At 42.5% G+C, this 27,726-nt stretch overlaps 1 protein-coding gene across 7 annotated transcripts in view; it reads right to left on the bottom strand.

Annotated features, from left to right (window-relative positions):
- The window catches only part of PLCD3 (phospholipase C delta 3), a 61,352-nt gene extending 36,361 nt beyond the window's left edge, over positions 1-24,991 (bottom strand). For 5 of the 7 annotated variants that reach the window (XR_013537515.1, XM_020798029.3, XM_073004122.2 and 2 more), the window contains exons 1-2: positions 24,691-24,991; positions 1,273-1,434 (exon numbers count right to left, since the gene is read on the bottom strand). Coding sequence is in view for 5 of the 7 variants with exons in the window: in XM_020798029.3 (XP_020653688.3) it covers positions 1,273-1,434; positions 24,691-24,838 (310 nt within the window). In the remaining 2 variants the exon portion in view is untranslated. Of the gene's footprint in view, positions 1-1,272; positions 2,537-2,680; positions 4,587-24,690 lie in introns of those variants that run through there. The other 2 variants (XM_078377782.1, XM_073004126.2) reach the window with 2 other exon arrangements.
- Positions 24,992-27,726: the final 2,735 nt, after the last annotated feature.

Raw genomic sequence — 27,726 nt, 5'->3', positions numbered from 1 at the left:
GGGAGAAGAGGCATCATCCAATTTTTTTTTCCTGGAATGTTCCAAATATGTCCATGCAAGCACAGAACAAACCCTTATGTGTGAATCCCAGAGACAACAAAGAGGAACTTCATCAACATGCAGACCTGTTCAACTCTACCTCGCTTCCACTTTAGTACTCCTTTCTGTCCAATTCTACCCATCAAAATCATGTCTATCTACTGCCATCCTACCCTCTAGTTCTGCCTTTTAAGCTCTCTTGTCTGGGGCAAAGTAGGTAGCTAAGTTCTACGTTGTGGAGCAATAAGTACAGTACTACATTCTAGGTATTTCAATTGGGAACAGGCCTGTAACTAGGGTAGATCAACTGGCTTTGCTCCAGGGTACCAAAATCTAAAAGTGAATCTACTGGTAGGTGGCAAACAAACAAACAAACAAACAAACAAACAAACAGGAAATCTCCCAGCCCTGTTAACTTTCCTCTTTTACTTTTTTTCTTTCTTTTGAAAGCGTAATGTTTCTTTGGGGGGGGGGGAGTATCACATTGCCCTCCCCTTTTGGTGATGACTTCCATCCACACTTCAGAAAGAGTAAGAGGGAGCTGATGCTATTTGCTCCAGGTGCCAAAATTGATGACTTGGATTGAAAGGCTTCCCTGTTCTAGATTGTGCAGAACTATTGTATACAGTGGTGCCTCGCATTACAACGTTAATTCGTTCCAGCGAAATCGCTGTAGAACGAAAACGTCGTAATGCGAAAAGAAAAAACCAATTGAAACGCATTAAAACCCATTTAATGCATTCCAAAGGGCTGTAAACTCACCGTCCAGCGAAGATCCTCCATAGGGTGGCCATTTTCGCTGCCTGTGCAGCAAGGAATCTGTCCCAGAAAACAGCGGGGGGCATTTTGTTTACCCAGTGACCCTTTTGAAACTGCCAATCAGCTGTTGCAAAATCGTCGTTTTGCGAAAAATCGGTTCCCGAAGCAGGGAACCTATCATCGCAAAACGGAATTCCCCCATAGGAAACATTGTTTTGTGATCACAAAAGCGATCACAAAACCTTTTTTTTAAATATTTTTTTCTACATACAAAAAAAACCACACAGAAAAAACAAAAACAATACAAATAAAATCAAAAACAAAAACAAAACAAAACACTTCCTTGTAATGCGGTTTCGTCATTAAACGGGGCAATCGTAAAGCGAGGCACCACTGTACTTGTGTAGCAAGTCTAGGATTTCACAAGCTCCACCATGTTTTGAAGAATCCAAACACACACACTCTGAGACTTACAGACATGTTTGGAGTAAGCCTTTTTAAAACGGGTCTCAAACCAGATTGTCATCCCATCTTCCTGAAGCCGGTACAGCCTTTGTTTCTGTGGCCGGTGGGACTTCACTTTCCAGAAGTAGGACCCCCTCAGCATTACCTTGATATCTTCATCATCTGTCAGTCCTATATTGGGGGTGGGGAGGGTGGGGGTGGGGGACAAGTGGCAAGAATTAGATCAATGCACATTTTGGATTAAAGAAGCAAGGAGACACTTTTGTTTATCTGTGATCAATTTAAACCTAAAACTCAGTGCTCGAAACTTTATTTTGAATGCCTGCCCTGGAGCATAAGAAATATTAGCAGGGACAAGAATACCTTAGAGCATATGTTCAAAGCATACCTTTCTATTTAATCATAACCAGACAACACTGTTTGAAGGAGGGTGATGATCCAGAAATAGGTTCAGGTGCAATGTCCCTCTTTCCTCTATTCCCCATGCTTAAAACAATTCACCTGCATTTCAGAAAACCACTTGGGCAATTATATGAATTATTTCTATGATAAAGTCTGGAATATCTTACTCTTCAGGGCACAATAGTCATTCCCACACATACACAGTATCTGATCATTTGTCAGGGCCAGTAGGGTACAGGCAATGTCTAGAAATGTGATGGCTAATTTGAAAACAGAAACAGAAGAATCTGTGAAAATTCTGAGGAGAAAAACAGGATTTCACTCCTGTTTCACCTCAATTTTTCTGTTTTGGAGATTTTCAGATCTTGAGCAATGGCATACTCTAAAGAGGGCCAGTAGTCAGATATGTACCGTAACAGGCAGATGAGAATCTAAAAAGGACTGGAGGAAGGTGAGGCCAAAGACAGGTTGCTGGTCACATTGTAGACCATAAAGACAAGGGTAAAGTAGATCATGGAAAAGTGGTGCATTTGAACAACTGCTCCCAAACTGTTCTAGTTAGGAGAGCTAGTTATAATCAAAAACTCAACTTTCCAGGATTTAGGTGGGTGGATTGTTACTAACTGAAAAATTAAATCAAGACAAACCATTATGCAGGCCCAACCAATATATTACTAGTTCCTTAGTTTACTGGGCCAGCTGGGTAAAAGAGGAACAATACCATGTGTGATCATTTATGAATGGTGTTGTAGCAGTTTTAGAGATGAGGTTTCAGTATTTCCCAGTGGCGTACAAGATTTTGGTACCCTGCCCTGCTACCAGAGTGTTAAGATCTAGATTCACTGTGTGCTAAATGGGCTAAATGGGCTACCTCAGTGGTGTCGAACTGTGGCCCTCCAGATGTTCTTGGCCTTCAACTCCCAGAAATCCTGGCCAGCAGAGGTGGTGGTGAAGGCTTCTGGGAGTTGAAGTCCAAGAACATCTGGAGGGCCACAGTTTGACACCACTGGGCTACCTTATACCACTTAGGTCACTGGTAGGATACAAGTGACTTGGTCTAGTACATGAGAGGATGTACAAGTCTATTCAGGAACTCTCCCACTGAACCTAGAGGTACAGAACACTGTCTTCCTTAGATATTTTTCCCCTAAATATGTAGAGTAGGAGTAGGGAACATGCAGGGTCAGCCCCAGATGTTTTTGCTGCTCCAGAAGGGTGCAGCAAGCCACCCACATACACAAGTACATCAATATGGAATTAATCAAGTTAAGTTATTTTGGCATACAAGGCGGAATAATCCCATAATCACCATTTCCCCTACTTGTCATAAAAATACACTTTCAATAGTTTGCTGCCCTTTCATGATATCCAAATCTGCTGCCTAAGACAGCTGCCACACTATGTCTAATGGTAGGGCTGGCCCTGGAACATACGGCCCTCCTGATGTTCTTTGGGCTGCAGATCCCATCGGCCCTAATCAGCATAGTCAATAATGGAAGATGGGAGCTGCAGACTGACAACATCTGGAGGGCCAGAGGTTTCCTATTCCTTGTGCAGAGAGAGACACTCTCCAGCCATGCTCCCTCCATGGCCAACCTCCTCATGTTGATGGGAAAGGATCTGTAAATGCTTTTCAAACAAATGCAGTTACTACAAAGCTGACAGTGACTGAGAATGCTACCTTATTTAGGTTTCTGTTCTTATGCCAAACACATTTATAGCTCATTTTCTGATCATTTTGTTCAACTCTGGGAGAGTGGTAACCCTACCTGGAATTAGCATATGTCCCCAGCCAAGCTCTGTGCTGGGTGCCTTTCCTGGGGTAGGAAGACAGAGTACTGTACAAAGTAAAATATAGATATCTACCTACATGCTTAAAGGGGGGGAAATGGAGAAATTGAGCTAGATGTTGAAGTTCTTAAGGTTTATCCTTGAAGATAATAGGAAAAAGTTTTACTGAAACACTGGTGTATTATACTTGAGGGTTTTCTTATTGATTGAGTGATTCATTCATTCATTTAAAATATTTGTATGCTGCCTTTCTCCCCCAAAGAACCCAAGGCAGCTTGCAACAATCAAAAGATGATATTTAAAAACTAAAAACAGTGAGTATAAAAATATTTTAAAGGAATTAAAGAAGCATATTTTAAATGGTCAATAAAATAAATAGTAAAAACACATTTAAAAACTCAAGAGTACAATAATTCATTCAAAAAAACAAAAACAAACAAAAAAAACCTCTCAAGCTGCCAATCACCAAAGAAAAGCCAGTCTTGAACAGAGAGGCCTTTGCATGCTTGAGGAAGGACAGCAAAGATGGGGCCAGCTTTAGCTTCCAGTGGGAGGAAGTTCCAGAGTCTGGGAGGAGGTACTGGGACCGAGAGAAAAGCCTCCTCTGATTATCTTAATTCCTGGACATGTTCATAGATAGAGGTGCAGCCTTTTAGACAGCTTGGAACCAGCTCCTTTAGGGTTTTATAGGTTAAAACCAACACTTTGAATTGGGCCTGGAAATGGATTGGCAGCCATTGGAGCTGTTGTGAGAGGGGAGTTTTATGTTCCCTGTAACGGTTAAGAATCTGCCATGGACCATCTGAGGTTTCTGAAGACTTTCCAAAGGCAGCCCCACCTACAGCATGTTATAGTAATCCAGCCAAGATGTAACTAGGGCACGTGTCACTGTGGCGAGATCAGACCTCTCAAGAAACGGGCACAGCAGGTGAACTGTGGTTTTAACTGTGTAAAGGCACTCCTGGCCACTGCAGAAACCTTGGCATTCAGGCTCAGAGATGAATGCAGGAACACCCCCAGGCTGTGCGATCCCATACAGCACAGGCTGCAACTTTATTCCCTGATCTGCTTTTCACCTGACCAGAAGCACCACCACCTTGTCTGGATTAAGCTTCAGTTTATTTACCGTCATCCAGTCCATTGCTGTCACTAGACCTGGTCTAGAACCAAGAGAGCTTTCTCAGATATAGGAAGGGCTGAGCCACTCTAAAACAGTGCCTCCAAGTCTCATCCCAGAGAGAGACGACCCAGAAGGACACCATGGTCGATGGTATCAATAGCCACTGAGAGGTCCAGCAAAAGCGATAGAGACACATTCCCCCTGTCCAGTTCCTGGCACAGGTTGTCCACCAAGGTGACCAATGCAGTCTCCATCCCATAACCAGGCCTGAATCCAGATTGAAATGGATCCAGATAATTCAGGAACCACCAGAGGTGAGAAGCCATAAACCACTTCAGCTCTTTGCCCCAAAATGAGATATTAGAGACTGGCCAGTAATTATCCAGCAACCTGGGTTCCAATGAGTGTTTTGTTTCCCCCCAGTAATGGTCTTACTACTGGATCCTTTAAGCATGCTGGGATGCTACCCTGCTGCAAGGAGGCATTCGTTCCACCTTGGAGCCACTTAGCCAGTCCCTCTCTGGTAGCTTTTATAAGCCGGGATGGGCAGGGGTCCAGCAAACAAGTGGTAGCCTTCACCTCTCCAAGGGTCCTCTCCACACCATCAAGCTGCAAAAACTGAAACTTATCCATCAATACCTGACAAGCAAGGGCCATAGTTACATTTACAGGACTTATAGTAATTAATGTATCCAAATCAGAGTAAATACATTTTGCACGCAAAGTGCTGTGCAAATTTTTCACAGCAACCTACAGTGTGGTCAGCACTACCTTCCTGTGGGCCATGATGTAACAGCCCCTTGACCACTCAAAAGAGCTGTGCAGATGCAATGGTGGCAATGAAGAACGACTTCTTTGCTGCCGCCACTGCCATGGAATAGGCCTTCCAATACAGTTGGATTCACTCAAAGTTTTCCGCCATCATCACTCTAGTCTCCATCCCTTTTGTTTCATGACCAGAGCTCCCCAGTAAACCAGGGGGCCAGTTTGACTCCACTTCGTGAGAGGGGATGCTTAGAAGTGCTTGTGTCAACAACCCTGACCACTTTCCCCATTCCAGAGGTCAGCCAGGGCTTCGACAGAATCACCTGCCAAGGCAACTGAAACCTCCCCAAGAACCATCAGGAAAATATTACTGTATTTTGTGTCTCCTTTTGTTTTTGTTACTTTTGTTTTTGTTACTATGATTGCACTATAGTTTGATACAGACTGTTCTGGCTGGATAAAAGAAGGGAAAACTGGGGGGAAAGTATGGGCAATATAATTTTGGAGTGGAGGAAGGAGACAAAAAAAAATACAGAAAAGACGTTGGCGTTTTCTATTGGAACACATACAACCACGTAAGGGCAGACAGCACCCGAATATATGGCCAGCTTGAGAGGAGGAGAGAATGAAGCAAGATCCTCAGCTGATCCCAGGCTGCAGAGCTATAATAGCAACACAGGGTCAGGAAGCCAAGAGTTGCATTCAGCACTTAATCTCAAATGACAGGAGATTAAACAGACTGCATCAATGGGTGCTGTTTGCAGTTGGGCTTAGCAGCTCTTCTGGCAATTGTGTTGAAGTCTGCTATATACGTACTGTATTTCTTATTCAGTTGTTGTCCTGCCCTTCTAAATTCCAGCTCAGTTCCTGGCATAGTTACAGTGTTTTGACAGCAAGGGGAAAAAGTCTGTACTGTATTATTATACAGCATGTAATCCTGAATATAGGGTGGGGCTGTGTTTTTTTTCTCAGCCAGTCCTGATCTGCTGAGCCTCCAAAAGAATTTTTCTACTCATAAGTACTGTACTCCTTGAAATCAAGAAGCAGGGGTAGTCCTGTTTTCAAAGGTATTTTGTTAAAGAAGAAAGACCTCTGTGCATGCTCAGAGGTACTTTGCCTGTACTACTTCTTTTTAATCAGCAAGATAGCAAACCTAATGTACTGTACAATAATAAGAAAAATAAAATTAGGAAGTCATGTTTTTAATAACCCAAGCCATTGAAACTTGGATTATCCAGGATCAAAGTAATCAAACTAACCTATCAGAAAAGGAAAATGATATGATTATGATGTGTGGAAAACCTGACACAAGTTCTATATGGTTTGAAGATAGTACTATTATAATATGCCAATAATAACTGTAGAACGTAACTTATATAAAATAAATTTTACTTAAGGTTTGAAATATTCTGTGTACAGCCAGACACAGAAAACAAACAAGCAGTGAGCCCATACAACACGCTTAGGCAGAAAACAATATAAGGACCGACAGAAATACATACAAGTGAGATCTGCAGCAAAATGTTACAGTGTGAAGTACTATTCAGGGTTTCATCCAGCCAAAAACACTCTTTGCCAGGAGTCTCCATTTCATTCTCCCTTCCTGGCTTTCAACACCCTACCATGCAAACAGACACTAAGCATTTCATGCCAATTATACACACTCATTGATTGAGGGAGAGGGAAGTTTTTTTTATACTTCTACAAAGCAGTTTCTCTCCCCTCCCACCTCTATCCCTGGTCCGGTCTGGCGTTCCTTTTTGCACATGGGTTCTTCATACAGTATATTTATTTATAAGGCTATATGATAAGCTCTGTGGGGGACCATGTTTTTTTTTCTAAAAGTATGTAACGATGATGTTCTTTAGCTCCCTCAATGTCAGGCCCCTTCAGGAAGCATGGTTATATTTATCTTGCTGCTTCTCTCCCTATAGCTTCAGCCTTTTTTGGAAGCGCACTGTAATTTGATTTCTGGACTGTGATTGAGTGTCAGTGTTATGTAACAGGCTGCTTTAAGGATGGTGTGGGGGGGGGACCCAGTAAAAGATGCTGTCAGTCCAGTGGTCAGCAGGGGCTGAAGCAATATATAAGCAGTCTATCTCTTAGCTGTCCTCATTTCCTAAGGCCTGCTCTTCTATACGGGTTGAGAAGGCCCAAGCGTACCGCAGGCAACATGCACACTCTGCTCCAAAGATAGCTCAAATGAGGTGTTTCTTAAACTAAACTGTGTCAGGAGTAAAGCAGCTCCAGGGCTCAGTTTATTTGGGTTCAGGACAGGGAAAGTTCAGAGCTGGAAAATATACATTGCACAGAGTTGAAAAAAACTACTATAGAAAAAAAGAGAGAAAGAAAGCAAGAAAGCAAGAAAGCAAGAAAGAAAGAAAGAAAGAAAGCAAGAAAGAAAGAAAGAAAGAAAGAAAGTCAATTCTGACTTTTGGCAACCCTTTCCAGGGTTTCCTAGATATTGAGTACTCAGATGTGGTTTACCATTCCCTTCTTCTGGGGGTGAAGCTTGCCCAAAGCCACAAAGGCTGGCTTTTTTTCCACATTAGAGAATAGAACTCCCAACCTCTGGCTCTGCAGCCAGATCACCACATCACTGAGCTATCCAACCAGCTAATAAAAATAATGATCTTAGAACTGCAGATCTGGAAAGGGCATTATGGGTCATCAAGTCCAGCACTTGCCAAGGAGGCACAATGAGGAATCAAATTCCAATTTCTGCCTCAGCAGCCAGATACCTAAACCACTGAGTGACCCAACAGTTCCCTTGTGTGCCATCAAGTCAATCCTGACTTATGGCAACCCATTTCAGGATTTTCTGGGTAGAGAATACTCAGAAGCGATTGACCATCCCCTTCTTCTGAGTTCATTCTGGGACTGTGCAGTTTGCCCAAGGCCACAAGGCTGGCTTTTCTTAAATTCAGTGAACTCCCAAACTCTGGCTCCACAGCCAGATACCTAACACTGAGCTATCCAGTTAGCTAAGAACAGAAGAACAAGTAAAATGTCTTCTTCTCAATTCATCCACCCTACCCTATCATGCAGCTCCATCAACATCCTGATAATGTTCCTTCTTCCCACAGGAATGGTTGACCCATGATGTCTGAGGCAAAACCCAAGATGGCGTTCTGTCCCTTCTTACATAAGCTAATTGGGTTAGCTGTTAGTCAGCATTGCCAAAGGGCAGCACCCTCCACAGCACCTGAGGGCAGCAAACCTAAGAGGGTGGGGGTCGAGTGGCATACACTCCTCTGGCTTTCAAACCTCAGCTCAGCTCCCTGCCCCACTGTAACTGCTGCATAAAATTCCTACCTCACTACAGTGGTGCCTCACTAGACAGTTACCCTGCATGACAGTTTTTTCGCTAGACATTGACTTTTTGCAATCGCTATAGCGATTCGCAAAACAGTGATTCCTATGGGGGAATTTTGCTGGACAATGTTTGGTCCCTGATTCGCAAACCGATTTTCGCTAGACGATGATTTTGACAGCTCCCTCCGCACTTGCAAAACAGGTGTTTTCTGGACCTAAGCTTCGCAAGACAGTGATTTAAACAGCTGATCGGCAGTTCACAAAGTGGCTTTCCTATGGCCGATCTTCACTAGACAACGATGATTCTTCCCCATTGGAACACATTAAACAGGTTTCAATGCATTCCAATAGGGAAATGTTTTTCGCTAGACAATGATTTCGCTAAACAGCAATTTCAGTGGAATGGATTATCATCGTCTAGCGAGGCACCACTGTATATCCTCGCCTCTCTCTGCATACCAACAATTCAGAAAGAAATGTCAGGAGATAGAACTGCCCAAGAATAGAGTGACCAGATGAAAAGGACAAGGCTTTATGCACTTTTAATAGTTCTGTGGAAGAGAAACATTTTAGCAGGTGTAGCTTGAATTAAAATATGCACTTGCTGAAATATCTTCTTCCAAGCAACTATTAAAGTTATAGGAAATTCATCCTCTTTCTCACCTGCTCTTCCTATGACCAAAAAAGGGAAGTACAAAAGCTGTGCATGAGAGTCCATATTCCCGCTGTGCACCCCACAGATCTTCACAATTATGAGCATTTTTCTAGCTATTTTTTCAAGGGAGTGCCTTTTGGCCTAGTCTGGTTATATCTTCCCAGCATGACTAGCCAACACCCAAACAGCAGGAAGTAGAAGAATCAAAAACAGAGGGCTTACAGCAGCCACAACGCCCACATTTCCATTTTTCTCTCCTATGCCTGAAATAAAGAAAAGGAAAAAAAAGGAAAAATCTTACAGTGATAATCTTCCCAAACAAAAAAATAGGCAATAAAAAGCCAAGTGGCTTCTACTTGCTTCAACTCAGCATGCCATGCATGCCCTTTGTAGGACTTTGGTACATATGCTGAGTGTTTTCTGACAAGACCAGGAAAAAGAGGTGAGTGAGTGCAGGACCCAAATTGACGATGTTTTCTATACTGAGGCCCCAGTAATTTCTGCTTGGAGGTAGAGGGTGGGGAGAAATATCTCTTGACCCAGGACAAGCCAAAGTAAGACGATGGGAGTGGTGCAAACTTTCCAGAGGTCTAACGGAGCCACGAAGTAGTGGAATGCAATGGGCCAAAGGTGAAGAAACAGAGAGTGATGTTAGTGCAAAAACTTACACTGTTTCCTGTTTACAATGTCCTGCAATTCAACATGCAAAGAATCACAGTTGTGTAACTATCATCTTCATTGCTGCATGATAAACAGTACAAAAACTCACCCACAGTGTTATAGTTTTTCCAGCTGCTTAGAAAAAGAACAGCCAATACTGTTATTTTGTGTTTTCTTCCCTTTGATTACTGGCCGAAAGAATCTAGCTAATATTTTAACAAGGAACAACCACATCATCAGTATTGTTTTTAAAAAATGTTGGCCTGGCTTTGACACAGGACCACAATCTGGGTAACTGTATAATAGTTTGTAGCTTTGGCCAATTAATCTTTTCACTTTCTTTGCTTCGCTTCTCTCCGCATTCCACACAAGTCCCCCCCCCCCTCTGCCTGCCACCATCTGTGTGTTGATAATTTTTGTTTACAGCCAGCTGGGTTTTAAAAGGTCAGGAGGATGTACAAGAGCAGCTAAAGGGTCAGCATGGATTTAAAAGAAGTGTTTAGTGCTGCTACCAAACTATGCTTCTAACCACAACTTAATTTTTTTTCAAGTATCTGAGAGACGGCAACAGGTACATTACCATAATCTTTTTTGACGTTTATAGGATGTTCTTAAATTAACAGTGCACACAGAGAATCAGGGTGCCACTGACCTAGAGTCTGGTGAATTCAGTCATCTAAAAACATGGGGTGGGAGCAGTTAATATCATATGCTGGAGAGTTCAGTGGTTAGGTCTCCAGCTGTGGAGCCAGAGCCTGGGAGTTTGATTCCCCACTGGACCTTCTTGACAGAGGCTGGGCATGATGAGTCATAGGGTCCCTTCCATCTCTGCAGCTCTAACATCATGATGATGATGATACTTCCTATAGCCCAGCAAATCTAGTTTGACAATTAGCTATTACTTATTCACAACAACAGATCCCACCTTTCTAACTCCAACCTTCAATTTACAGTAAAATCCACACCAGCAATCTAACATTCAACATTAAAAATCACAACAACAAAAAGGAAACAGATAAGCAAAATAAACAGAAGGTAAAATCATTTTACTTTGCAGCTAATGAATGCTAGCTGAATATTTATGGAGAGGATTCTAATCCACAAGCAGGGTGCCACTATGGAAAGACCCTTCTCTTTGTTACCAGTTCACAATGCTTTAAAACAGGGCAGATTTCACAAGGAAGGAGTTGTACTGCTGATTCACACCTGTAATGCATGAATTTCAGAAAACCAACACTTCTTCCTGGGCTAGGTGGGGCAATAAGACATTAGAAAGGCCATCCCAAAAAATCAAACTGTGAAGTGAAGATGGGAATGGCAGTGAAGGAAGTCAGTGAGCTGTCCCCCCACACGTCATCGGAGACTGAAGAGATGAGGCTGTAGCTGGTGTGACCTGCGGAGTAGGATGTTTGAATACAGGGGAAAGAGTGACAGGAGCAAGGAGAGGCGGAATCAAAAAGAGAGAGAAAGGGGGTGGAGATTTTTCTGACAACAGAAGGAAAAAGCACGGGAATAGAGGAAAAAGTAGTAATGTGGGAGGAAAAAAAAGATGAAGAAGGACCTCAGGTTTCCAAGGTGCCAGAAAGAGCAGGGATAGGCGGCAAAAGGCGTGGTATGGCTGGCCAAGGATGAGGGAAACAAAGGATAGAGGTACAGTTGGAAGGGTTAGATCCCTCAGAATGGACCGTTTTAGTGTTCCCTCGTGGGCAAGGCCCTTGGAGGAAGGTGGTTCGCCCAGAACCAATTTCACCTAACCACAAGCCTCTGGAAGGAGACTGGGCCTGTCACCCATGTTGTAGAACTATTTGTGTGATACGGAGCGCTCACCTACGGAAACCGACGGACCAGAAAAGATTCGGACTGTTCCCGTATTAAAAGAAGAGCCGAGTTATGAACTATCTTTGTCCTGGACCGAGTTCCCTTTAGATGTTAGCCTTGTTGGCCCAACAGAAGTAGTTGTTGATTCTCCATTCAGTGTTGTTAATAAAACTTTAAATGAAAGAAACAAGATTCCTATAGTGGTTCCCACTAAAAGAGAGGAACTGCTTAACTTTTCTACTGAACCTGATCACACAAACAAACATGTGCCCAGATAGGCACATTTTTTTACTTGAGTTTTAAAAATGTTAAATGTTTTAAATTATTCCAATAAAGATATTTGATTTCCTTCCTTTTATGGAGTCCCCTTCCAGAAATATACTGACTCTTGTGAAGTTACACAACCCTTTCCCTTTGTTGGTACAAAATCAACAAATTTTCCCCATATATCTCTAAACATATTCTTAATTGACAATCCTTTTCTTACTTTGATATTACATGTCAGTTTATCATTAATAGCTACCGTATATTTCATACATCTTTATACCTTTCATTTAATTGGAAAACACACTTAACTTTCCAGTTATTTGCTATTATTAATTTAGTTGCTGTTACTAGATTTGTGATCAATTGCCATATTGTTCCAGGCCAAGGTCTGTTTCTATGCACAGTATTAGTGGAACTATGTCTCAGTAGGTAATAATTCATCTGTATCTGTCTTCATTGGACCAGGGCCCACTGCTAGCAAGAGCATTCACCCAGTTAACTTCTTGACTATATTTTGCCCCAGAGAATAAATGACAATGCCTCTGAGCAGGTGCAGAGTGCATTTCACTCATCTGTGACTTAACTATGGCACATCTCCACAGAGCAGATATTAAAAAGAATATGTACTATGCCAGGCACCTTGAGGCTTTTTCTGAGCTGTACAAATGTCTCTTTTCTGACAGTGTTCTTAAACCTTTAGTATGCAACAGAGAAATTTTAAGATAAGTTTCATGAGTTGAAATGAGCCTGGTTATGGAATCAGTGCTGCATTTGTTGACTCTCTCTCACACACACACAGGTAGGAGACTCCTGCTGAGAAGAAGGAACTTGTATCTGGACTTAATGCTAGGTTGTTATATTCCACACACTTCTTTGTATGAGATGACAAACATAGCCTGCCATTCTTCCATGTCTTGCAGCACCAACTGTGGCAGATGCAGCTTTCCAAGAAACATAGCCTAGTAAGTCCAGTAAGGCAACACTGAGGATGATTTCAAAAGAAAATGACGCATGCACAGTTCAATTTGAATGAAGTCAGAGGATCTACCATTAATTTTTGCAAATATCTCATAGATCTGTCACACAAATACCCAGTGTACACTGCGTAAGAGATTGTCTGGAATCTAGATTTAATCCCTGCCACACTTACATAACTATTCTAGCCCTCCTGCTTGACTGGTTCTGCAAGACATTCCACTCATATTTTATCTGTTTCCATTGACATTACTTGCAGCATTCCTTACGCCTTGTCCACGTCTCTTCCTTACGCTACTGTACATGATGCAAATTTGCCTTTCTCTAGCACTATGGATTAATGAACATAAGAAGAGCAAGAGAGACAAGGCTAAAAGCCTGGAGCATCTGTGGTGCAGTTTTCTTGAACCTTTAAAGATTTAAAAATCTGTCTAAACCCAAACCAATGACAGGGACTTTCTTATACTGTATGCTGTTTCTTTCCTGCTATTCAGCACTGTCTTCTTTTCTTCCTCACAGCACAGTGGCTAAACAGCAGCACTGCAGTTTAAGTTCTGCTCATGACCTGCATTCAACCCCAGGAGATTCAGGAAGCTGGCTCAAGGATGACTCAACCTTCCAACCTTCTGAGGTTGGTAAACTGAATACCCAGCTCATTAGATGGGCAAGTGTAGCCTGCATAATTTAAATTGCTCAGAAAGTGCTGTGAGCACTATGGGGCAGTATATAAGCAGCACACTTTTTGCTTTTTAAAAATCAGGAAGTGGGTGACAGTACTGACAGTATTTCTGTTCAGCAGAGTCTTAGCCCACCACTATTGGGTAAAGGCATCTGTCCAGAACACGTCTGGAAACTGGAGTCACATGTCGTATTTTTCAAGTATACTTCTTGCCTACAAGGAAGCCTCTTGATATTTCTGTACAAGTCACTACTCTGGGTGTATAGGAACAACACATCAGCAGTAATTCGCTGCATACTCTGAGGGCAAATAATCATCTTGGATCTCTTCATTGGGAAGGAAGAGATCACACACAATGTAGCAGAATGTATCCATCGTCTTTGATCTCTTTATTGAGGTCTTCACTCCCAATAGGGGCTGACAGGAAAGATGATAACCTAGTGGAATAAATCATGAGTAGACATAGAAGGCAGCCAACCACTACTTGGGACCTATGGGTAAGTGAAGATAAATTATTTCGTTTATTTTTTGACTCATAGTAGTCCACCCTGGTATGGAGTCTGGAAGTGACTGGTGAAATATGAGAGAGGAAAAGGTTGGTCTATATACTATGGTTTTATGTGATCTTAATCAAAGCCTGGAGAAATTACTTTTTTTAGACCAGAACTTCCCAAATCCTTTAGCACAGCGGTCCCCAACCATTTTGTGACTGTAGACCGGTTGGGGGATGCAGGCTCCATGCACGGGGGGTGGGGGCACTCCCACGCCCGTGGGTGAGCATGTCATGCTTGTGGGTGGGCGTGTTGCGCTCACGGATGGGCGTGTTACCCCCACGTATGCACGCGAGCATGGCATGCCCACCCGTGAGCATGGCATGCTCATCTGAGAGCGTGACCCACCCGTAAGCAAAACACGCCCACCCACTAGCGCAACATGCCTCCCCGTGCGTGCGTGGGGGGTGGTGATCTCTCTCCGCGGCCCAGTTCCAGGAAGCCCAAGACCAGCACCGGGCCATGGATCAGGGATTGGGGACCCCTGCCCTAGCACACATCGACATTCTGGAAGTTTTGAGAATTATAGTCCAAAAAACTATTTTTCCCCCCAAGCTCTGATTTTAATGCATCTAACTCACATATTACCATCATGGGCGTTCTGTGAATATTATAAATAATCAGGCAGGCAAGTGCTCGATCTGACCACAGCTGGGATTTTGATATACTGTATACAGTTTGATGAGGAGATGAATGCACTCCTAGTACTGGAATGTTTTACAGGCCTGGAATCTTGGCAGAGACAGATCTGTAATACATCCACACCTGTGTCAGCTGAGTGACATCTTAGCATGATGGATGCCGGAAGAGGCTGCGATATGTGGTGGGTGGGTGAGTGTAACTCAGGAGAACCTAACCCTTTCATTCTTATTATCCCATAAAAATTAATGTCACACTTTCAAAACAAGCTGGAACAGTGAAAATCCCTGCAACATCTGTCTTCTTATCAGACTTGCTGGAAGGAGGAGGAATTTCCTTTACTCCCCAAAGCTATTCTGACTCATGGAAAGCCCCATAAGGAATATATTATACAGTATTTGAAAGTCATCCAGAACTGCTGCTGAAGTCCTACCCAAGAATCACAAAATCATCATCATCATCATCATCATCATCATCATCATCATCATCATCATCATCATCATCATCATTTTTTAAAGAGAGCCCTAGAAGGACACTATCTCTGAAATCCTCTTCTCATCATTTTATGCTGTGCTAGAAGAATTATGTCATCATCCTGCTATGATAACATTTTATTATATTGCAGGTTTAGTATGCCATCCCTTCAGGTTCTAGTGCTCCCTTTCAAACTGGGGGAGCCTTTGGGAGTCTCAGGACAGGAGGGAGCTTTTACTATCCAAAAACTGTCACTGAATTGCTGCTGCTAGGCTCAGGACTGGCAATACCAGGACGACGTCACTTTCTAACTGGCAAGTATGTCAGAGCTTGGACTGTTCTGAGCCATGAAACCTTCCAGCCCAGCCTTTCTCCAGGAGGGCACACTTTAGGAGTGGGCCTGGCAGGTGGGACTCCCAGAAATTAGAATTCTGGAATGTTGAGGGGCCCCCACAAAAAAGCCACATGCCTATTCAATGCAATGCCCTTTAGCATACAGTGTACCACTGTCTTGTTTCTCATGTTGTTCAACAGGTACATAGAATTATTAGGAGAAATTATTTAGAACTCCGAAGCTAGGTGTCACCAAGATGTGAATAGCACATAGTCTTACTGTTCCTTGAAGCAACTGGTAGCCTTGAGAATTGCCTGGGATCAGTCGCAGGCTGGATAAAGATAAACAAGTTGAAATTTTACATCCAGACAAGACAGTGATGTTGCTATTCAGAAAAATAGGGCTTGGAGACAGGGATCCAGTCTGCTCTAAAAAGAATTGTTCTTCCTCCAAAATATAAGGTCCAATGTGTTGGCATGCTCCTTGACCCAGCACCAATCCCCAACTCCCAGGTGGTGGCAGTCACCCAGGCTCCTTCAGTTGTAGCAGCTGTGGTTCTCCCTAGTGCTGCAAGAATTTGACACCACCCAGGTTCAGGTGAACACTTGTTCAAATGATAATTTGTTCCGCTGTTTGGTGCATAATGGGCTTTGATTGGCTTGCTCTTTTTTCCAGTCACCACATGACATAATTGCTCAAGCAGACCAATTTGCTCCCATAGCACCCCAACCTGCAACTTTCTGTCAAGGGCTTCTACTTTTTTTGGTGCAGGTTGGTTCATTCTGGTTTAGCCTGTTCCCAGTGCATGCAATCACTGGGAATGGACTAAAATCAAGTCTCACGGCTGTCAAAGCGGCCAAGGTTCCTTCCAATGTAAATTAATACGCGGCCATTTCAGGATGTTGACAAACTGAATACTTTCCCTGCTCCTCAAGTACCCCTATTTATATGCACCAGTTCACACCAAAAGGACCAGTGTGGTCGCACCTTGAGTTGGCTAAAGGCTGGCATGAGGAGTGACATTCCACCAGGAGTTGAAGGAGCACCATCGACTAGGATTCAAATGGTTGCCTACCTGGCTGCCCATCCCAGTTTTGACAATAAGTTATTTAATTAAGTACCCAAATGTGGAAATATGAGGGGATGCACAACATCTCCCTTTCACCCTGCCAGGTACATGCAGTGGCTGACCTCTTCTTGCACCAACCAGGTGCTCATCATTCCCCCACTTATACTCAGGGGGAAAGGAAGAGGAATCAGCATACGGAACAGCAAGTCAAGGTTGCACCCCAAGCGAAGGTGAGGGAAGACCATAAGGTTTTCAGGAGGAGGAGGGTATGGAAGGGCTAACTGGTTGCTGCTTGTCTTCTGACCTAAGCAAGAAAAGGGAGCTCTCAGCTCTATGCGCATTGGCGAGAGACTGCAGGTTAGTCTCCAGAGAGGCTCTGTGTATAGATGATAATACTTTAGCAAGGAGCTCTCCGGAACTCTGGGTAGGAGAACAACAGACCAGGCAAGCTCAGGCTTGTCTACACCTGTAATATACATTTGCCATGTGCGGCATGTCAAAACACACCCAGTATATTTTTAGTACTGCATGGAAATGTCAGTTGTACTCTCACTTTTGGTACTCCCTGGAAATGAAAACTAACACACTGGTCAAATTTTGTCAGTACCTGAGAATCTAATTTTAACTTCAACCAGCAACATGTGAGATCTTTTTAATTTGTTATCATGAATGCCTGCCACTGTTCTTCCCTTCCCAGGTTGATGAAACACAAGGACAGTACACCTGCACCTATAACAATTGTGTGGAAGCAGTAACTGTGGCAGGTTCTCTTTCTCTCAATCCCATATGACTAGCTGCTTTGGTACAGGAACCCTTCCCTGTAATCAGTCATTCTGCCTCTTTTTCTGCTCATACTTCCCTCTTTCTGAAAAACAAAGAATAAAAACCTAAATAAAGATGGCAATGGTGCTCTTTGTACTGTATATCATATCATGTAACCCACCTGTAGGGTCTCCTGACTTACAACCTGAACAACAAAATGTTAAAGCAGTGGTTCCAAAACTTTGGTCCCCAGAGATAATTAGACTTCAGCTTCTAGGAGTGCCACTTAGCATGGCAGGTGGTGAGGGACTCTTATGCAATGTAGTCAAACAGCATTTGGAGACCCTAAGTTGGAAAACTCTGAACTAATAGGTATGTGCCCCTCACCACTTAGAGGTTGAGTGGGATAGCCTAGGAAAGCACAAACTCACAGAGGATTATATTTAATTCAGGCAACTTTGATGCAGTATATTCCAAACTCTGTATGACAGAACATCTTACTTCGAGTTCCCACAGTATTTTATTTATTTATTTATTTGTCATTTATAAGTTTTCTATTCCTAGTAAGAAGTAAAAATGGCAGATTTAACAATCAATCATGAGGTCTGATCCCTGTTTCGAGGGGACTGAAGGTGACACCACTTGCTCCTGAGATCTCTAGGAAACATCACCACAGATGGATGGATGCATAATACAGTACTTAATTACCACATCATATATTTACTAAGGCATTTGGGAACAATACTTGATAAAGATAACAGTAATGATTTTGTTAATGGCTTCCCAGTTTTCATATCTAATTGATTTTCAATTCTCATTATAGCTAAAAAGTTATGTTTTTTGTAACAACAAGGGAAGTATATCCTTAGCAATTGCTAGGTGTGAAATGTGGTACTGCAATCAATCCATTTTAACCTGACACTCCTTTCCTATGCAAGCCCAGCTAATCCTATAGGCACAGTGCAGGCATAAAGCAAAACAGTATCTAAACAATATCTGTAGACGACTTGAGCAATAGATCCAAGCCACAAATCAATGGAAGATTGATCCCTACACCATTAAAAGATATGCAATCAGCACATGGCTATGTAAGCTGTCCAGTGGCATCCAATAAAGATGTCAATTACTCTGAGTAGCAGCAAAAATAAGGCATCTGAATGGCCACTGTGGACAGAGGATGCTAGACTAGATGGGCCTTTGGAATGATCCAGCATGTCTCTTCTTACACTCTTGTAAAGCCTTTAGTTTCATCTCCCTACCACCACCACCACTACCACCACAAAGCTATGTTAGGATGCGGTTCACACCACAAGCATCATTCTTGTAAGTATCAGTTGCAGCCCCAAAGATCATGGATGAAAAAAATAATATATCCAAGTACCAAACATAGCCCACCAATGATAGATGGTGACTCACCAGTGATCCAGACAACCTCCTCTTTTTGCTACCTGCTGGCAACTCAAGGATCTGCTTCTTGTATTCCCGTAAAAATTATTAATCTAGTACAGTACTTGCCCGTCATCTGTACTACCTCTTCCCCATATGATCTAGGCTCTGCTTCCTAGCTGTCAATCTTGGAAACAGAGGATGCTGGATTACAAAGAGACCCTTAGTCTAATCTAGGAAGGCTCTTTTACATATATTCAGTGCCTGGCAGACTGCAGCAAAACAATATGAAGCAGATGGGTTGTTATGATCAACTTGTTGAGTTACAAATTACACACACCTTCTGCTGGAATGCCTTGAAAGGTCAAGTCTTGAAAATCTGGACTCTGAAAATCTTTTCTCTAGCATTAGAGGGGACATCTAGAGCTATCAAATTCCTACGATCATATAGGGAAGGAGATACAGTAGAAGGGATAAGTGGCATATAAACTCTTGTTACAGAGATAAAATAAAGATTCCTGACTAATTACAGCCATAAAAACTGGGAAAACCTGTCATATTCTCAAAAATTACACTTTGCAGACTTCCGTAGAAAAACACCTCATATTATTATTTTAATTGGTGGGGAAATAATGAATAATTTCCTGAAAAGGAAAAAAAAGAATGGTTCAAAACAGAACATTGTGGTCAAAGATGTATATCCCGAAACAAAAAAATTCAGAGCGTAGATCAATCCCTCTGATTCAGAATATGGGCACTAAGGATGTTTTAACAAAAGGGGGGGAAATGAAAGTTCTTTTTGGGGATATGTTATTCAGACAATTACTGAAAGATAGCTTGTTAAAGACAAAGGATTTGTTTTATTAAAAGGGAGTTCACCAAAGGTTTCTAATTGTTTGTGTTTCCCTCTTTGTCTCTCAAACCAGCCAGGAAATTTTTCATCCAATACTGTCAAGACGTTTGCTGTCAGCCACCAGTCGAAATGGTGAGGAAGGAGAGAAAAGGAATTCTGAATCTGTAAGAGGGCCTGGATTTGTTGAAAACCAGTGGCCAAAGTGGTCTTTCTTTGCTTCAGTTGTTCTTTGTGGTTGCATAAACTCCTGGTGGCCTCTGTCTTCTACTATGCTGCCAGTGTGTCTATCTCTGTTCCTTCATCTTGGATTTTTCCTCTTTTTTGCCTTTTTCTTTTGATGTTCTAAAAGAAACACTGCCCTTAGTGAACAACCTAAGATTAGAGAATTTTGTTTAAACCACTGTATGAATAACAAAGCAAAAGGCAACACTTTAAACTTCAAACTCAGCTGAGGTTTAAACTTCAGACCCAATGTAGAAAGCAGACCAACAGCTCCAAGACAGGTCTGTGCATGGAAACCATGCCTACTCATACAGGAGAATGAGTTGCTATTCATGCATATCTTTTAATGAGATAGGTGCTGCATAGTATTGTTAATATGCTGCTCAGATTGTTTCCCCTGGGCAACAAAGTTATTTATTTATTTATTAGATTTTTACCCACCCACCCCCACAGACAGTGTCTGTTCGGGGCGGCTTACAAATATTCGGGGGGGCTTACAAATTCTAGAATCTGTTATGTTCCACCTACATCTAGTTTTGCCCCAGATTAGAAAACAGATTTTCAGCCAACAGCCAACACTGTACATTGTCCTTCAAAAGACACAAGTAGAGATCTCATTCTCAAGCATCCAGAAAGTGACAGAACTGAACTGCAATATCAGTGAATAATTGACATAATAAAAATGTCAAAAAGGAAAGAAACAGTATCCAATGTTCATTTCTATGTGGAAGGTAATATAGAAACCAGTTGTCAACCATAACCATACAGTGGCCAACACCACTGTTTAATACTCACACATATCATGAGCATTAAAGAGTAATTAATGCTGACATATATCATGAGCATTAAACTGTACGCTCTGAGTACAATTCTGCAACCAACTGTGTATCACCTGATTTCATACACTTCAAGAAACTTGTACCATCTTGGTATTTCCTCTTTTTACCTTCACTGTGCTCAACTTGCTGTGCTCAACAGGGATGGATCAGCTTTTATTTCAAAGCTAAAAAGGAAGGCGTGCGACAGCGGCAGCTTATGTATAATAACATTCCTGACAGTTGATAGTGTTTTATAACAGCAATGTGTAAAAGTGGAGAGAAATGAATTGAAAGTGTATTGAATTATTTGGTAAAATTTGCAAAGTTTAGTACGGCCAAAGTCCTATGACTATTACGCTCTGCAGCTGCAATATTCTGGTGTTCCAATGCCATGGTGGACTGAATAATTTATTTTACAAGCCTCTACTTCTCTAGACTTTGCAAGATAAGGATGTTTATTGTCAGAGTGGCATCCTGCCAGATTCTGAGTTACAGCCCTTGGAGTTACACGCCCTGCAGGAACAACAGGATTTCTTACTGAAAAAATGTCCTGGGTACACCAGGGCCATAGAACCTCCCCGCCTTGCAAAAAGGTTTGTTGACAGTAAATTAAGGAGAAATAATGGTATAAATAATGGGTAGTAACTTTTCACGTGTGTCAATTTATAATATTCTTGAAGGCTAAAATTACTTATTATGATGCTTTTACTTTTGAATTATGTGTCTTAGAGATGGATTCTTTGCCTTTTGTGTTTTTAATGCACCTTTTAAAACTACAATATCTTGTGTTTTAGAATGTAAGGTACTGCTAAACATTCTTATTGTTCTTTTTTACTCTTAAAATATATTTCTATTGTATTTTTAAAGTCCTAAACAGCTTGGATCCAAGCTATCTCAAAAGTCATATCTCCCTTTATGAGCCTGCCTGAGTGTTAAGATAATCAGAAGAAGCCCTTCTCTCGGCTCCATCACCCTCATAGTTGTGCCTGGTGGAGACACAAGTGAGGACTTTCTCTCTAACTACTGCCAGAACTCCTTCCCACAGAAAACCAGGCTGGCCTTATCTTTGCTGTATTTCCAAAAACAGGCAAAGACCCTTCTCTTCTGGCAGGCTTTTCCTTAGCGGCTGTATAGGAGACAATAAGCATGATGTTATACATCTGTTTTCATAATACTGTACGTACTTTTACCTAATATTTTTAATATAATGTTATTAGTTATTCTTTAATATTTGAATAATTACTATTTCTAGCTTATAATATTGTGTTTTTAATTATGTAAGCTATGTTGGGTCCTCTCTAAGGAGAAAGGCAGGGTAGAAATATTTCAAATAAATAAATAAATAAATGTATTGTTTTATTGATACTCTGCATTTTTCACAATGAAGACTCCAAGATGGCTCAGAACATGAATTAAAACAGATATAGCTAAAAAGACAGTAAGAGAGACCTTCAGTGTTCAAAGTGATTCCTTTATCTCATCACAACTCTGCAAGGTAGGACATTATAATTATATTCAATTTATACAAAAAGGAACAAGAATGATGACGGGTATGGTACGTCTATGTCCACCTAATACAGGATGGCTGCAGATCTGCCAGCAACAAAACCTGCGTGATGCACCTCTGTAAGACACTCTGTTGTAGGATTGACTCTTTCAAAGCAACAGCCTGCCCTGAATAGCAGCAGAAAGAGAGAGGACAGACTTGTTTCGAGGGTGGATTATTCTTATTCCAACATACCACCCCCAAAAAATCCTTTAGAGCAGGAGTTGTGAACATGTAGTTCCCCAAGTGCTTAAGTTCAGCTTCCATCAACATTACTCAATATGGAGAGTGTTAAGAAATGATGGGAGTTGAAGTCCAGCAACTTTTGCAGGGCCACAGATTCTTCATTCCTATTTCACAGTGACCCCACAAAACAGCCAAATGTTATTTAATAATTTATTGGACATGGTATCTTATCCTAGACCAGTTGGTACATTCATCACAGGGACAAGATTTTAACCAGGACCTTGTAGCTTGGTCTCTTAGGACCAAACTTGATGTGGACTAGCATGGTTAGTATAGCAAATCATGGCTTTACTGTTTTAACTTATTTTGTTCCTGTACACTTCTACTAACATAGGAAGCTTGTGTGTGTTTGTGTGTGTGTGTGTGTGTGTGTGTGTGTGTATGTGTAAATCCCTTCCACTACAGATGTTGTTTACTTATCTCACAACATTCTCAAGTAGGCATCACTGCTTAATTAAACACTATACATATTAATTGCAAATTAATTGTATAACTGAGTTTCACACATTACTTCAAATACTTTTGAAGTTGGTAAATAAATTACAAATGTTAAACTTAAATAAATAACATTTTAATTCAATCAAAAGCAAGCATTTGATGAAAAGCTAAATTGAGGTCACCTTAGATGACAGAGAAATCTTATACACGCCTGTCTAAAAGTCCTGCAGAGTTCAGTGCCGCACACTCTCAGAAAATCGGGAGTATCAGATTGGAGTTTGAACTGACTAAAGTACTTTCATTCCAGTAACAGCCTTGATTTTAATACTGTACTGTATTACTATTCACAATGCATTAGAGTACTGATGGTCAATTATACCACCCCACCCATTTCCTTAGACTCCAACTCCCAAGATTCCTCCCCATTAGCTATGCTGAGTAGGGCCTACAAGAGTTCAGCAACATTTGGAGCAGTGTGAGTTGCCCACCCCTGTTGTAGGCTTTATGTAATGGGATTACTCATCCATTATCCGACTGCTGGATATTGAGTCTGTCTCTGACCCTTCACTCAATGTTTGTCTTCTGGCATATAGACAATGGTGAAAATGCACAGCTTCTTCCATCACTGCACCTGGCACAACAGATCTGCCTGCATAAACTTGATCTTCCCAGCCAGTTCTGTGCATTGAATCGGAGTGACTGTTTTCCAAGCTAGAATGACTGAATTTTCCAAAGAAAGAACATTTTTAAAATCAATACTGCAAAACTCAAAGAAAACCACTTTAAATATCCATCATTAAAGCTGATTTTAGTACAAGAAGTCAGTTTTTCCATACATTAAAACTCCTAAAACCACATCAGGAGTTTGTGGCTCTCCAGATGTGGTATGAGGGATGATGGAAACTGCAACAATATCTGGATAATCCCATGCTCCCCATCTCTATCCTAAACCAGTCAAGAGCTGTTTTATAGAACCTCCACAATAATTAATTTCTGTATAATCCAATGCACTTAGATTTTTTAAAAAAATCACCATATGTTCCTGATGCCTTTAACAGTAAGCACACAGGCATTCAGGGAGCTATACTCTTACTATGCAAACATTATATCAATGTGTGGAAACCCAAATTACACTTATGTTTCTCAAAAGATGCATAACTACTAATTACTTCCTCAAGGCTAAGGTCTTGGTATGACAAACAGACCCAGAGGCTTAGCCTTAACATCAGTGAAGCCCAACATTAAAAGTTCCACCTTGTCTTCCGGGAATTAGAAAAAGGTTTTAGGCTAAAACCCGGCAAAATCTGCTTTCTATAGGAAAAGGTCCCGTGTCTGTTTGTCTCCTGCCGCCAGTCTGCCTACTAGAGAGGCTCATCCTCACTTTATCTCTAAGCTGCCAGGACGCTGCCAGTTGTCTGAGATGTAAAGAAAATGCACTCTGCAGCTGCTCAGAGGCCCTGTTATCCGTTCTGATGCCATCTATCCCGGACTGAGCCGTGGCATTAATTAAACCCTGGATGTTGTGCCTTTTTTGGAAAAGTTTTGGAAGGGGGGGGCTCTTTAGTGCGGCTGGCAGGCAGGTCTTGGAAGACGGTGCTCCTTTCGCTCTCGCCTCCCGGCCGGCCAAAAGCGCTCAACTCACCCAGTTTTTTAAAGGCGCGGTGCCCCGAGAGTTTGGCAACTCCTCCGTAGGTCTGGGCTGAAAGCGGTTGCTCTTGTTGTTGCTGGTGGTGGTGCCGGCTCCGGCGGTGGCTTTCGGAGCGGGACTTCTTCCATTTGCCACAAATCATGGCTGAGAGAAAGAGGACTAGCCCCGGTTCCAATCTCGGCCTGGAGCCCCCCTTCCTTTTTTAAAATCCGTCTCCTTACCCACCCGCTGGGGCAACAAGCGGGCACTCCGCCCTCCTCCTCCTCCTCCGCCTCTCCACAGTTAGTCCAGCCTCCTTTCCGCCCGGGCGCAGCGCTCAGATTTGGAGAGGGAAAGCCTTCAAGGGACTCTCACATTTCAACAACGCAGGCAAAAAGGCGTTTAACTCATTCCCGCCCACTTGCCCTGGCTTGAGAGGCAGAGGGAACGGCGGTCCCTCACTCACTCTTGCTAGGTTTTTCTCCCCACCCCCCTCCTAAGGCCACCGGCTGTGTCATGGCATATGAGGAGTGCCTCTGAGGATGTCCAAAGTTCCCGGCCCGCTCTGTAAGGCGGCAATCGGCACTCCGAGCCGTAGTTGGGCTTAGCTTTTCTACCCTCCACCTCTTTCAGTAATACGTCTCTGGCGGCCAAACCGACGCGCTGATTATCAAGAAATGGCAACGAGGTATTAATATTTCATGGGTTCCTATTTAGCAGCCATCACTAAGTTGTGGTCTCCCCTCGCCCCATTTTTTTCCACAGCAGCTGCGATTCTTCCCTTAAAGAGGAGGGAAGGGGTCCCGGGGGGGGGGCTGCTGTGAGCATCCCCTGAGAGGCATCATGGGATAGCACCTGGCGCTCCAGCTGGCAAGCCCCTCAGGTCCCCTTGCGTGCCTGCCCAGCACAGGCGGCGGCGGGGGGGGGGCTGAGTAAACTCCCTGAATGTTGGCACCTCCAGAAAGGGGGGGGCACAGATTGCCTCGGGGGTTACCTGCCCTTCTCTATGCATCACCCTTCTGTGTTGAATTCTCTCCCCCACCCCAGCCAGGTTCATTTGTCTTTTTTTTATTATTATTAAGTAGGAGAGTCAGTTTGGATTTCCCCTTTACTCAAATGGAAATGACATCCCCAGGCGTTTTGATCAATTACAAATTGAGAAACCACCAGGGTCATGCAAGGGGCACCCAAGAGTCTTTGAGGAACTTCAGTGCACAATGCTTGAATCACACCAGCCGCTACCACTAGGCAAACCACCTAGAGTGCAGACCTGAGAGCGGCACAAAACTGACCTCAGAGGGTTGCAGAACTGACCTCAGGGGCGCAGAACTGACCTGAGAGAGGTACAGTTTCATACAGCCTAGTTTCTAGAAAAAAATGCAACTGAATATTTGTATTTAAAAATGTTAAGATAAATACTACAACAGTGATACGGAATATAATTATTTATAAAGTCTTACAAAAGTTTTCTATATACTGCAACCCAGGGGTCATTTCATAGAAAAAGGGGCTGCATAACTCATTTGCATATATCACCCCTGGCATAAGTGGAAGTAAGCAAAAAAAAAAAAACACTGGGTAAGTGAAAATAAATAAATAAGCACTTTCAGAGCTGCCAGTACTGCGTACCCTTGAGTCCCCTCTCCCCAGGTGACCCTTGCTGCAACCCCTATTTCTTACAAATGTCCCATTGACACCAGCCACTGTGATACACTTCCTGGGGTTATAAGTCATCAAACAGGGCTAATGGACAGGCAGCAGTGGGGGAGAAAATTTTGGTGAAGATCCTGCAGCTTCCCTCTCTCACTTAGCTTTTGGTCTCTTTTAAGCTGCATTCCCCAGTTATAACTGGAGACAGACTTCTAGTTTGGGAGGGGCTCCACCCATGTTCCCTCTAACCAGGGGTCTCAAACATGCGGCCCGGGGGCCATTTGCGGCCCCCCAGATGATAGTTTGTGGCCCTCACCCTGCCTGCCCCCCCAAAGCACCCACATATCCTCTGCTGTCAAGAGTAAAAAAAAAGCCTTGCCTCGCTTGCCAGCTCTCTCCCAAGACAGCACGTCTTGCACCCGCATCCAGAACTGCAGCCTGTCAGCCAGCCGACCTGTCTGCTGGCTAAGGAAACTCCTGGGCGGCTTCCTCTTGCTCCACTTGGCGGAAAATCTGATGTGGCCCAGCCTCACCCAGACTCTGCCTCTAGCAGCCCCCAGGTAAATTGAGTTTTAAACCCCTGCTCTAAGCCAAGTCAGCTTGTGAGCAGAAATTCTACCTTGTGACCTCTGACCTGAAAGATCTACTACTGTAATCTGTTGCTTATGCCAAAGCAGTTTGAGTATCAAGCACAAGAGGAGGCACCATAAGATCCTAAGCAGAAATTCAAAATAAGTTTCTGTTACGCTGTCTTAGACATACCTACACAATCTGTTGAAGAGAGATTCTAGCAGCTACAACAATATAAGTCCTTGTTTGGCTTCCTGTATGACACACAAGATCAACAAAAAATACTAAGGCCTGGAAGAATTTGGAGAAATCATTGATGCACAATGGAAACAAAGATACAGTATTGCTGCTGAAGATCTGTGCTGTGAACTTACAGCAATAGCTCAAAGCCTTCCGAAGTCTATGCCACCACAAGGAGTACTTTTCTTCATAGTGCAACAAAAACTCCTGAATAGTGTTCCTAATGTTTCTGTTGCTCTAAGGATCTTTCTCACACTTCCAATGTCAGTGGCTAGTGGTGAACACAGTTTCTCAAAGCTCAAGCTTATAGAAAATATTTATGCTCAACAATGCTGCAAAGTAGACTAGTTGGTTTGGCAACTATATCAATTGAACATGCCGAAGCATCAGCCATTGACCTGAAGGAATCAGTGACAAAATTTGCAAAAGAAAAGGCATGCAAAATGAGATTTTGATGTGGCAAAAACAGAAAAAGGTAAGTGACATTACAGTTCATAGGATTATTCAAAATGATTTGTGTGCTAAAACTGTTTTGTATTTGAGAAAGAAAATTGAAGACTGTTCTATTACTTGTTCTCTCCTTTTTTAAAA

Source organism: Pogona vitticeps, chromosome 6 (assembly GCF_051106095.1).
Source record: "Pogona vitticeps strain Pit_001003342236 chromosome 6, PviZW2.1, whole genome shotgun sequence".
NCBI lineage: Eukaryota > Metazoa > Chordata > Lepidosauria > Squamata > Agamidae > Pogona > Pogona vitticeps.
This window is presented reverse-complemented; position numbering and strand designations above follow the sequence as displayed.